The 13,353-nt window shown below is 33.3% G+C and overlaps 1 protein-coding gene across 50 annotated transcripts in view; it reads right to left on the reverse strand.

The window, feature by feature from the left end:
• Nucleotides 1-13,353, reverse strand: part of TRDN (triadin) — a 410,256-nt gene that overhangs the window by 54,138 nt on the left and 342,765 nt on the right. For 39 of the 50 annotated variants that reach the window (XR_012433400.1, XR_012433399.1, XR_012433398.1 and 36 more), the window contains 6 exons: nucleotides 9,107-9,133; nucleotides 8,351-8,380; nucleotides 4,658-4,687; nucleotides 3,365-3,391; nucleotides 2,989-3,036; nucleotides 1,152-1,199 (listed from right to left, as the gene is read on the reverse strand). Coding sequence is in view for 45 of the 50 variants with exons in the window: in XM_074036974.1 (XP_073893075.1) it covers nucleotides 1,152-1,199; nucleotides 2,989-3,036; nucleotides 3,365-3,391; nucleotides 4,658-4,687; nucleotides 8,351-8,380; nucleotides 9,107-9,133 (210 nt within the window). In the remaining 5 variants the exon portion in view is untranslated. The remainder of the gene's footprint in view (nucleotides 1-1,151; nucleotides 1,200-2,988; nucleotides 3,037-3,364; nucleotides 3,392-4,657; nucleotides 4,688-8,350; nucleotides 8,381-9,106; nucleotides 9,134-13,353) is intronic. The other 11 variants (XM_074036970.1, XM_074036968.1, XM_074036972.1 and 8 more) reach the window with 5 other exon arrangements.

Below are 13,353 nucleotides of genomic sequence, written 5' to 3' on the forward strand. Positions count from 1 at the left end.
AGCTTAAGCTTAACCTGTTTTCTTTGACCACTAATATTTTACTGTCAGCAAATACATTAATTCAACTGCAAAAAACTAGTAAGACACATGGTATACACATAAAATTTAAAACAATCTATATATTTGAGTCACAAATACATTGAGCTAGCTTCTTCATAATTCCCAAACATCCATACAACTGAATAAGATACTCAGGTGGTCATATTAATACCTCAGGGTACAAATTAAGGGAACATTTACTAAAATTCTAAACTTAGGCAGTGGCTGGAATAAAGTACAATGGTCATATAAAGTAATGTGAAAACGGCCTCATGAGATTCTTTCTTTCTGCTGATAAACTAGTCTATAATTTCTACAAATAATTAGATCTCTCCTGAATTCTATTATATTTTTTTCCTCCAAGAAACTATTTAAATCCTTATTATGTGATTATCTCAGGAGAAAAAAAATGTTTCACAGAGTTTTTCTTTTGGAATGATTATTAGTAAGAGATGAGGTTCTCTTCATGGCTGAGGTGGGTAGGATTTCTGTCTTGGAATCAAATAGAGGAAGTTTAGTCACTCAAATGTGAATTGATTTCAAGTCTCATAGGTTTTCTTTTTCCTTACAGGAAAAACTTCTGAAATGCAAGAGTATGTATCTTTTCTTTTTCATACGAACTAATGAGACACGGAGTGTTTTCAGTTTAACATTTTATGTTCTGTTGATCATTCTTTAAGGCAGACTTTAAAGTTATATAACCATATCCCTCTCTATGGAGCTTTCATGAAAGTAAATTATTCCAGCTAATTTATAAATAGCAGAAAGTTCCAGACTTCTGTTAAGATTTGAGGAAATGTGGTTTAAAAATAAGATTAAACATCTAAGTATATATGATAATCAATGCATTATATAGATTTTCCCATGAATTACACATAAGCTTAGGTCAATCACACTTAAAGTTATGCTACTCTAGTTATTATTTTTTAATAAAAATTATATTGAACACATTTTTAGTCATTCACAAGAATTCAGAATGTTAGCAATTATGGTACTAAAAGCCTGCACACTTCATTGAAGGGGTGTGTGTGTGTGTGTCTGCATGCACACATATGCGTGCACCACATAGCATATAATAAGACGTAAAAAAAGATATAAAATACCTTATTTACCTGTTTTTTCTATTGTGACAGCTTTTACCTGCTTGAGAAGTTTTTCTTCTGTGATAGGAAAAAACATTAACACAAGTAGGGAATTTGAATACATCAGTGACATATTTCAACCATGATTTTTGTATTCTTTTTGAAATAGTACCAATGCCAAGGAAAACTTGTTGCCTCAATAAAACAAGCAAATAATATCTTCTATTCAAATTGGATGAAAGCACAAAGAAAATCTGTCCAGCTGAAATGTCCTTTGCAGCTATCTTGCTATAGAAGTTTTCCTAACTTAAATTGTTCCCTAACGTGCCAATATGAACCCTATTTTTCGCCTTCACTGTATTTCAGTGTGTTTATCTGCCCATAGGTACTGCTTTATAAAATACATGTTCCCTTTCTATTATTAAATTAGAATAGGAAGAAGCAATTTTTGATCTTCTTGTGCCTATACTTCCCTGGGAACCCAGGAATAGGTGGAGAACCCAAATTTCTTACAGTGTGAAGCTGGGGAAGAACAAAGTTGATACATTTGCTGGATGTCCTCTGTTCTCAGTGATTTTTCATAGTCAAAGATGTTTGCGTCAAAGTGAAGAAATTATTGCCCTGATACTACATGAAATTAAACTTCTCAAGGATTTCGCACTGGGTATGAATTGACTGATCAAATATCCTAAGAAGAAATTTTCACTGGATAACAGAATTTAAAGACCATGATGGTGTAACTGAAGTAAAAGAGTCGTTCCTACGAGACAATGCATTTGATGTATGCTCAGAGACTAAAGTCTGTCACTTCTCTTTATTTCACCTCAAATTGACTAATATTTGGGACATAAGAAAATAACAGTGTTTCATTTAATGATAAGCTTCTAAAAGTTGTTTCTAACGTTCTGCTTTTGTCAATACAGACAGCTCTTCTCACCTCTCCACACTCCAGCCCTGCTTTCTTTATTCCTATATATTCTGTCATTGATGTCTAATAGTTTTTTTCATAGCATATGGAAAACAAATCAAACAGACTAAAACCCATTGTGTACAGATTTTTTAAAGTACAATTTATAAAAGTAAGCAAAGGATTTCCTAAGATTTGCTTAGAGAAAGTATGTTTTTCACTTTTCAAAGATTCTGGCCTAACTATATTCACAACATTGGGTACATAATTCAGCCTGGAATGAAAAATAATATTCTACAGAATAATTGGGGCTTGGGTGGCCTCAAAATTAAATTCATATTTAATTAGCTGAAATAAAAACTTGTTTCTATTCTTAAATAAAAATTAATTCATAACCTTGTTTTGATAAATTATGTATCTTTTTTTTACAAGCAGAACAAATTAGCTTACTTCTACTTTCTACAAAATGCAAGACCAGGAATAAAAAGAAAAGAAGAAAGGGAAGGAAGGGTGAAGAAAAGAAAGAGTCAGGAGAAGAAGCAGGGAGAAATGTTGATTTCTTCAGCATTTTTGGGACTTGGAGAGTCTAAAATGATCGTATTTGAATAAGCCAATCTGAATTACAAGTTTGGTCAGAATGCCGTGCCCAAATCAGAATAAAACAGCAAGTATAGAGCCCATTCATCTAAGTGCTGGGTGACTATGGTTTTTGTACAAAGCTAACTCTCTGGTGGGAAGGGAAGAGTAGTGGTCCAGTTACATCTCACTGGTTAAGTTCTTCGTACAAAAAAAAAAAAAAAAAAATTCTGAAGATGACTAAAATTGGAGATGGTCTAGAAGCTGATGACTTAAGACATGAATTGTCCCAAATAACTTTAAACTTGCCTCTAAACTCTTACTTCTGCTAAAATTAAACCATTGAGAGATAATTTGAGACTACAAATACCACCTGCAAAATACCTGGTTTACCATGAGAAACAGTCTTTTCTGGTTTCACTATGTCTTGTTCTGAAAATAATAAAAAGAAAATCTTTTTAGGTATTTGGAAGCTGGGAAAATAACTAGCAGATGTTAGCAAATGTGCCCACAGAGAAAAATATTCTGAAACCTTCATATCATCCTTGTTTCTATGTAAAACTTGAAGGTTTTACTTCATGAAAACAATATGCCAAGAATTCTTATTTACAAAATTTTTGAAACTATAGTTTTCAAGGCATAGGCTGTAATAAAGCACAAATATAAAAGTACAGATTAAAAATACATGATTTTGAAAACATTTCAAAATTTTTTGTAAAAAACTCTATATAAGCATAAAAGATAAAATTAATATACATACTGTGTATTTGAACTTTTTCAGATACAGCTAAAAAGAATAAATAAATAACATATTAGATTAAATTACCTGCAAAATGGAGTATTTAACAACAACAAATATAATTGGTTATTGTAAATAGAACTAGGCATAACTAGTTTTAAATAGCATTGGGTTTCTGGTTAAAGTAAAACTGGCAAACATACAAAATGCTTTTATCTGGTAAAACATACCCACCTACAGCAAATAAATATAATCAGGAAAATAATAAAATATAATAAATCATAATAATATTTGTAATGTAACAAGGTTGCTATGAGCCTTGATATATTATAAATATATCACAAGAGCAACTATATCCAAGCTTATAATCAGCTGCCAGGTAAGTTCTGGTGAGAATTCAGGGGCTGAGGTACTATTGAATATATATCTAGATTTTGATTCTTGATTTGTTGATATTGAAGAATCTTGCTAAGTAACCTTTTATAATGAAGAAATAGCTACTATAGAGCCTGAGGGTTTTTTTGAACTTGCCTCAGGTCAATAGCTAGTTGGTACCAGAGGTACGACTTAAACGCTAAATAACAATACAGACTTGGAAAGGTCACCCTTTTTTTAAGATCAACCTTCTAATAAAATGATAACATTTTAGGGACAATCTCTTAAAGGGAGCACCCAGGGTTTGGTGCAAATCAGAAGTGGGGCACACCCCTAGTTTCAAAATTGATTAACTTGAAAATTCTGGAATAATAACTTATTTTCTGAACTTGATCTATTGAACTGCTTCTTCAGATATTGAGTATAGATAATAATTGCCATGCTGTCTGTTTCTCATAATGATATGATGAAAGTAAAAATCCTATGCTAGTCCTTAGCTCACAATAGATGCTTAATAAATTCTTGCTCTCGTTCCCTTCAAACCACAATAGTCTATAACTTTGTGATTTTATGATTCTGGTATATTACTGGAAATAATTCAGAATTATGAAAACAAAGCCACCAGAATTATGGGAATAAAGCCATAAGTTAAACATGATTATTATTAATTTCATAAAAACCTTAGAAATGTCTAAAGAAACCTGGAGTCTCGGTTGAGATTTATTTAAGGCCATTTTCTAGATGCTTTTGTCTAGGGAATATTTCCATTCTCACCTAATCCAGTACTATAAAATCATGTTGAGCAATGGAGTGGACAAAATAATGAGGAACTTGGAGACTCTGTGCATGTCTCCCTAGTGAGATGTAAGCCTCTTTTAGTACTTAATAAAATAAAGGTAATGTCAACTCTGAATCTACATAAAATAAAGCTCGTGTTACCTGGTTTTGCTTCTTTTTTAATTTGGGGCTCTGAGGGAGAGAAAAGGCAGAAAATTTAAAACCTGAAAACATAAACTAGAATACAAATTAATTTTTAGAAATAACTTTTTTGGTTATCATAATAGGCAGGAGAATTGCTTGAACCCAGGAGGCAGAGGTTTCAGTGAGCTGAGATCATGCCACTGCACTCCAGTTTAGGTGACAGAGTGAGACTCCATCTCAAAAAAAAAAAAAAAAATATATATATATATTAACGAAAATTTATTCCAGTTTTACGCTGGTTTGTCAATGATGGACTATTAAACACAAAAGAGAAGCATGCTTTGCACTTGTCTGTCAAGTTGTTGGTATAGCTAATTCTTTTAAATCTAAATTTTCTACTTTTTTCTAAGATGATTGTTGCAGGAAATGGTTCCAAAGTCAACATAAGACAAATTATTTTAACAACAAGAGTTGGAAGAGACTCTTTGAAATAGCTCTAATTGGGTACTTAGGTGATTTAGCAATTTAGACATATAGTGTTATGGCTCAAATGTGTTCTCCCAAACAATCTGTTGAGTCCTGACCCCCAGTACCTCAGCATGTAACCTTATTTGGATAGAGTTGCTACCTACGTAATTAGTTAAGATAAGATGAGATCATGCTAGAGAAGGGTAGGTTCTTAATCCAATATGACTATTGTCCTTATAAGAAGAGGAGAAGAGACACAAAGAGAGAGACACAAAGAGAGAAGATGACCATGCGATAATAGAGGCAGAGATTGAAGTCATATATCTTCACACCAAGAAACACCGAGGATTGCTAGAAAACACCAGAAGCTAGGAGAAGCAAAGAAATATTCTCCTCTACGGTTTAAAAGGAAGTGTTGCTTTGTCAACACCTTGATTTTTGACTTCTAACCTCCAAAATTGTAAAAGAGAAAAATTTCTATAGTTTTAAGCAACACAATTTGTGATATTTTATTGTAGCCATCTGAGGAAACTAGTCAAGTTTGGCTTAGGAACATAGGTGCTGCTGAAACAAATACCTACACATGTAAAAGTGGTTTTGAAATTAGGTAATGGGTAGAGGCTCGAAGAATTTTGAGACACTTAATATAGAAAGCCCAGGTTGTTTTTAAGAGACTATTGGCAGAAATATTGACATTAAAGGTTATTCTGATGAGGGCTCAGAAAGAATTCAAGACAGCCATAGAAAAAGCTCTTGTCATTTTAAATGATGCATTTCTGACTTAGTCCATTTTGTGCTGCTATAATAGAACATCACAGACTGGGTAATTTACATGGAACAGAAATATATTTCTTATACTTCTAGAGACTGTGAAGTTTGGGATTAAGGTATTAGCAGGTTTGGTCTCTGGTTCGAAGATGGTGCCTTGCTACTGTGTCCTCCAGAGAGAAGGAATGCTGTATCCTTACAGGGCAAAGGCAAAAGGGGAAGACAGCAGGCTAGTTGAACACCGCATGAAACCTCTTTTACAGGGGCCTTGTTCCCATTTACAAAGGAGGAGCTCTCATGGCCTAATCACCTCTTCAAGGCTCCAGCTCTCAATACTATTTATTCTATTTATTACACAGATAACACTTAAATTTTGAGAAAACACATTCAAATCATATAGATGTATATTATTATAAGTAGAAGTAGAATGTCGCTAGATAAATGAATTTTAAAGATGAGGTCTCAAGAAAATGAGGAATATATTATTGGCCACTGAAGGAAAGGTAATATTTGTTATAAAGTAGCAGAAAACTTGGATAAATTGTGTTCTTCTGTTAGGTGGAAGGTGGAGATCGTAAGTGAATACTTAAAAATTTAGCTAAGAACATTTTCAAGCAAAGTATGGAAGGTGCAGACTCATTTCTCCTTGTTGTTTATAATAAAATGTGAAAAGAAAGATACACATAAATTGAAGAAGAAAGTGTTAATCAAGTAAGAACTGGCACTTACTGATTTGAAAAATTCTCAGCGTATCTAGACAGTGTGCCATGGAGATAGGGCCAAAGATGGCTGGACAAACTTTTGCTAAAGAGATTAGATGTATGACTCATGGAGCCACTTTGGCAGAAGACAGAAATAGAGATGTGGTTATCCAGGAAAGATCTGTGGAGGACCCTCTTATCTAATAGTTTAGATGCCCCATGAATTAATTGTGATACTAGTCAGGTTTTCGAGAATTTTAAAGAAGCAAAAACAATGCCAGCCTGGACAAAAGGGAAAGAGGCATGATAAAATGAAGGGATAATGACTCTAAGAGAAGAGCCATGAATTCAAACGCCTGGATTGATGGGACCTCCTGTGGCAGACAAGGCAGGGCTCTCGGCTTGCTGAGCTAAGAGGGCAGGGCCACTGTTCCACCAGGCTCAGAGTACAGAGCACTGAGGCAGAGAGAATATTCTCAGGCTTTGAAATATGCTAGGTTTTGGATTTGCTCTAGGACTCAGGACCTCTTTTTATTTTATTGTAATTTCTTCCCTTTAAAATAGGAATGTCCATCCTATACCTGTCTCATCATTTTATTTTGGGAATAAATAATTTGTTTCATGTTTTCACAGGTTTATAGAGAAGAGGAATTTTGCTGAAAGAAGAATCATACTCCAAGTTTCATATATACTGATTTAGATGTTTTAGATAATGAGATTTGGAACTCTTGATTGATATTTAGAAAAAATTTTGGACTTAGAACCATGCTAGAATGGTTACGACTTTTAGAAATGTTGGGATGGTGTGAACGTATTTTGCACCTGTGGAGGACATAAATTTTGGGCCAGCCAGAGAATGGACTGTTAGGGATTTAATTGCGTCTTTCCAAAAGGTATGCTTACATCCTAACCTCCAGTACCTTAAAATATGACCTCGTTTGTAAATAGGGTTATTGCAGATGTAATTAGTTAAGATGTTGTCATAGGGCAGTAGGGTGGATACTTAATCCAATATGGCTGGTGTACTTATTAGAGGAGAAGGGTTTGCAGAGATAGAGACACAAAGGGAGAAGGTTTCCAAGTGATGATGGAGGCAGAGATTAAAAGTGATGCTTCTACAAGCCAAGGAACATTAAGGATTGCTGGAAAACACCAGAAGATGCAAGGAAGAATTCTTCTCTACAGATTTCATGGAAAGCAGGTCCCTTGTGACACCTTTATTTTGGACTGCTACCCTCCAGAACTATGAGAGAATAAATTTCTGTTGTTTTAAGCCACCCTGTTTGTGGAATTTTACTACAGTAGCCCTACAACAATAATACAATTATGAAACATTAAACAAAATTTTAACTGTGTTCAGAGCCAGACAGTTGAGTGTTCTTTTGAAAAAGTTTCTACTGCCTACTGTAGCCTTCAGAAATGTGCATCTGACTGAAAAGCCTCAAAAGAGAGAAGGATGAGAACAGATGTTTTGCTGATTGAATGTCTGTGTCCTACAATAATCAGAGAAAATTTTGGTTTTGTGGGAGTCAATTCAATTAGCCAGTTACTTCTTCTGAACCATATAAATTTCTCAGAGATTTCACCTACGCAAATAGAGATTTTTCTAGAAGTGGGTAGCATAGAGAAATATATATTTTATTAGTTTTTTTAAGTTGATCAAGGATAAAATTTGATATAATATTTGTGCTAGGACATGACATTTGCAAAGAGATATTGTGCTATTTATTATAAACATAGAAAGCATATATGTCTATAAATAAAATATACATACCTGGCTTCTCTTCTTTTTTTCCTTGTAGTTCTAAAAATATAGATGAACATTAGTAAAAATGATTATAGAAAGATATTTATTTCCTGTATTCATGTATATTTATTTTTATATAATTATTTTCTATGTTATTCATTGGTTTCAATCTCATATTAACTTTGAAAAGTTAATGTCATATTAACTGCTTTCTTATGATTGTGGCAAACTAGTACATAACAACAAATTCCTCACTATTGATCCCAATAAGAAAAATTTCGAGGGCCAGGCATGGTGACTCATGCCTATAATTTTAGTACTTTGGGAGGTCAGCCAGGTTTGTTGGTGGGTGCCTGTAATCCCAGCTACTGGGGAGGCTGAGGCACAAGAATCACTTGAGCCTGGGAGGCAGAGGTTGCAGTAAGCGGAGATCGCACCACTGCCCACTGCCTGGGCAACAGAGTGAGAGTCTGTCTCAAAAAAAAAAAAAAAAAAAAAAAAAATTTTTTTGGAGAAAATAATGGAAATGTGAGCTGAGATTTTTAAGGACAAGGTGAGGAAAGATACTTCTAGTGAATAAAGGATGAAGGAAAATTTCAGCATAGCATTTTCTCAGAAATACACGGAAGAGAATGAGTACATTGTCTGCACAAAACAAGCCTTTGACTATAAGCAAAATATTCAACATGAAATCAAGATAAATAACAGCATGCATTTAAGATCTGTTTTATGTATGTGTCTACATATGTATGTATTTGTTTTTTGAGCATGCATATAACATACGTGGAGGTTTAGGCTTGACTTCTTTGCCTAGAAAAAAATTTTAAAAATTATTAAAGGCTGAGTCATATCATTCTTATTAAATTGACTTTATTGAATATGATATAATATTATATATTTGAAAATAAAAATCAAACAATATAGACTCCACCTATCCTTTTTTGTCAAAATTCTATAGAATGTGTAACTTATGGCTAAATTCTTCAGTGCAAGATTGACAAACTTTTTCTGTAACAGTTAGATAGTATATATTTTCAGGTTTTAGGCCATATGGTCTCTCACAATTCTTTATTTGTGTGGATATAGAAGTAGCTATAGATAATAATGTAAATAAATATGAGTGACTGTGTTCCAATAAAACTTTATAAAAATTAGTGGCCAGTCTGTGGGCCATTTTGTTAGCCTCTGCTCTATTCATGGTCAGTTTTAATTTTCTGTCTTTTTTACATCAACAAATATTTGAATAGTCAACAATTTTCTCTGATTCTGTTTTCTTGCAAATGCCATCTAGTACCTGTCCATCACTGTTCAACTCAGCTTTTTAAGGTATATAATCTTTACTTGTTTTTTCTACTTCTCACTCCCAATTCATCATTAATTGACTATAATCTAGTTTCTAGCTCCACCATTCTATGTATTAGTCTTTCTGGTCACCAATTTTCTGTTACTTTCCAAGACTAATGAACACATTTGACCATACTGATCACTTTCCCTTTGCTTTTAAATTCTTGTTCACTTGACTTTTGGGAAAGGTAAATATAATATGTATGCTCTACTGTAATGGGATAAATATTAATACTGCCTTCTTTTAATTTCAAACCTATCCTAGTGACTTTTTCTTTTAGCAAAGATAACATAACAGAGGTCTAATTAGTCCTCATACTGGAAACTAAGGAAAACAGACAAAATATATAAAACAATGATTTTAAAGATATTGAACATCAGACAACAAAGAACAGTGATAATTTAGTGATGGGAAACAAATCAGATGTACCCTGTGATTGCTTCTGTTTAGTGCTTGGAGAAAGTTACAAGGCCTTAGTGCAGCAATGAGTTGCCCAGAAACTCAGCCTAGGCAAATTGCTGAACTTATAAGATGGAGTTGGGAGTCTGGAAAGGCCAAGACAGTTAGTGATCACAGGTCAGTGTAAGGTAGAGTATTAGAACACAAAATACGTGTGACAGTTACTGCATAGTTTCTTTGACTTGGGTTGCAAATTTACCTCTCATCTTTCTGATATTCAGGCGAAAACAAAAAGCACAAATGTTAATTTATGATGTTCTTAAGATATAAATACTTACTTTGTTTAAGAGAAGCAGAGTAATCACTGGCAATGATAACTGAGATAAATTTGTTTCCTGGGTTCTCAGAACAAAAGGCTGTATAATGTAAATACCAGCCTCAGTAATATTTTTACCTTAATATGTAATGGTTTTTATAGAACTCCACCTATTGTTCTCAACATGCACCAGAGATGCTATACAAAACACAGTTCAATAAGAAAAAAGTCACTTTGAGCCCAATAAATGGGATTTAGGGACACAGCTATGTGTTCTGGCTAAATGTAAGGATAAAATCAAGGTTACAGAGATTCTCTCCAGTGGTATTGGAAAGGACAAATAGTCATATTTCTTTCTGAGAATCTAACACGTGTATTGACACAAGCCTCTAAGAAACATGAATGGAAACACCAAAAAACCCTAAAACACACGTACAATTGTGTGAAAATATATATGTTCAGTTGTGCTCTTAAAGCCCAACTAGATTAAGATAACGTTGACTTAATAGTTCTGCTATTTATAAAACCAAGTTGTGATAAATACAGGACAACTGCCTATTCCCACAAAGCTGTCTAATTATAAAATTTGGGTTTCAAGTTAGTTGTCCACATGCCATGTCCTATATCAGCCTCATCAGCATTCACATAACATCTTTCTAGTTATTCTTTCTCTTTATACTATCTGTTAGAAGCTGACTTCTGTCTCCCAAAATATATGTGAAAGTCCAGACGCCCAGTACCTTATGAATGTGACCTTGTGTGGAAATAGAGTATTCGCAGTTATAATTAAACTAGGATGAGATCATTAGGCTGGGCCCTAATCCAATATGACTAGTGTTCTGATCAAAAGAGGAAAAGAGATACAGAGACGGACAAACATAGAGGGAATGTAATATGAAGACACACAGAGAGAACACCGCGTGACAACAGAGGCAGAGACTGGAGCATGGGAGTGATGCATCTACAGGCTCAGTTCCAGAATTTATATATGTATCAATAGTCAGAGGTCTACAATGAACCTAGGTCTATATAGTTTAGCGTGTTAACAATTCTAGCTTTGCAGTCATTATTGAATAATGTCAATAAAGGCTTTTACATAATCTGTTTTATACCAAATTTCTTCCTAAGATGATTGTTTAACAGTGATCAACGGTGAAATAATTTTATAATCTTTCTGATCCACATGTCTGTAAATAGATTTAACATATTTTAACAGATATTTGTTAAATTACTATATTAATTCATTCATAAATTTTCTGTCTTATATTTACATTAAACTTTATAACTACCTCTACAATGTAAGAGAAATATATCAAAAACCAATCAAAAGTGCCCTAAAGCCTACATATTATGTGGTTTAGAATTTTCATTGTAAAAGTAGAAAAAAGTAAACTTTCCAAATACATAATTTGGTTAATTATATCACAGAAACTGCTTTATTATTAGATCAAATGAGGAAATTAGTCTTGTTCCTCAACAGAGATTTATTATATTTTAATTTTGTCAAGACAATGTAGGTCATTATCATAAAATTTGACTTTTGTAAAATTTATAAGTGTAATATTATTTGGGGCATACAACACACATACAGGTCTTCACTGGAAAAAATTTTACTTAGATAATCTTATAAAGACTCATTAAATAAGTCCATTAAAGTTTAATACAAGATAATAATTTGATGTAAGAGCAGCAGGACCTTATAAATTTTATAATGCAAAATGAAAGCATTTTAAAACTTACAAGATCCTAGAAATCATCTGGAATCGCTTTTTTGATAAGCCACAAAACAAGTCTTTAAAAATTTCAGAAAACCGAAATGATAACAAGTACTCTTTCAGACCACAGTGGAATAAAATTGGAATTCACTTCTAAAAGGAACCTTCAAAACCATGAGAATACATGGAAATTAAATAACATGCTTCTGAATGATCATTGGGTCAACAATGAAATCAAGATGGACATTTAAAAATTCTTTGAACTCAATGATAATAGTGAAACCAGCTATTAAAAACTCTGTGAAACAGCGAAGGCAGTGATAAGAGGAAAGCTCATAGCCTTAAATGCCTACATCAGAAAGTCTGAAAGAGCACAAATAGACAATCTAAGGTCACACTTCAAGGAACTATAGAAACAAGAACAAACCAAACCCAAACCCAAACCCAGCAGAAGAAAATAAATAACCAACATCAGAACAGAACTAAGCGAAATTGAAACAAACAAAAAACATATAAAAGATAAATGAAACAAAAAGATGGTTCTTTGAAAAGATAAATAAGATTAACCAAGGAAAGAAGAGAGAAGATCCAAATAAGCTCAATTAGATACAAAATGGGAGATATTACAACTGACACCACAAAAATATGAAAGATTATTCAAGACTACTATGAACACCTTTAAACACATAAGCTAGAAAACCTAGATGAGATGAATAAATTCCTGGAAACATGCAACCCTCCTAGCTTAAATCAGGAAGAATTAGAAACCTCCAACAGATCAATAACAAGCAGCAGCGAGATTGAAATGGTAATAAAAAAATTACCAATGAAAAAAAAATTACAGGACCAGAAAGATTCACAGCAGAATTCTATCAGGCATTTAAAGGAGAATTGGTACTGATTCTGTTGACATAATTCCACAAGATAAAGAGGAAAGCCACCCTAAATCATTGTATGAAGCCAGCATCACCCCAATACAAACAAGAAAGGGACATAACAAAAAAAGAATACTACAGATCAATATTCCTGATGAACATAGATGCAAAAAATCCTTACTAAAATGCTAGCTAACCAAATCCAACAGCATATCAAAAAGATAATCCACCATGATCACGTGTGTTTCATACCAGGGATGCAGGGATGGTTTAACATATGCAAGTTAATAAATATGATATACCAAATAAACCGAATTAAAAGCAAAAATCACATGATCATCTGAATGGACACAGAAAAAGCATTTGACAAAAAGCAGCAT

Source organism: Macaca fascicularis, chromosome 4 (assembly GCF_037993035.2).
Source record: "Macaca fascicularis isolate 582-1 chromosome 4, T2T-MFA8v1.1".
Lineage (NCBI taxonomy): Eukaryota > Metazoa > Chordata > Mammalia > Primates > Cercopithecidae > Macaca > Macaca fascicularis.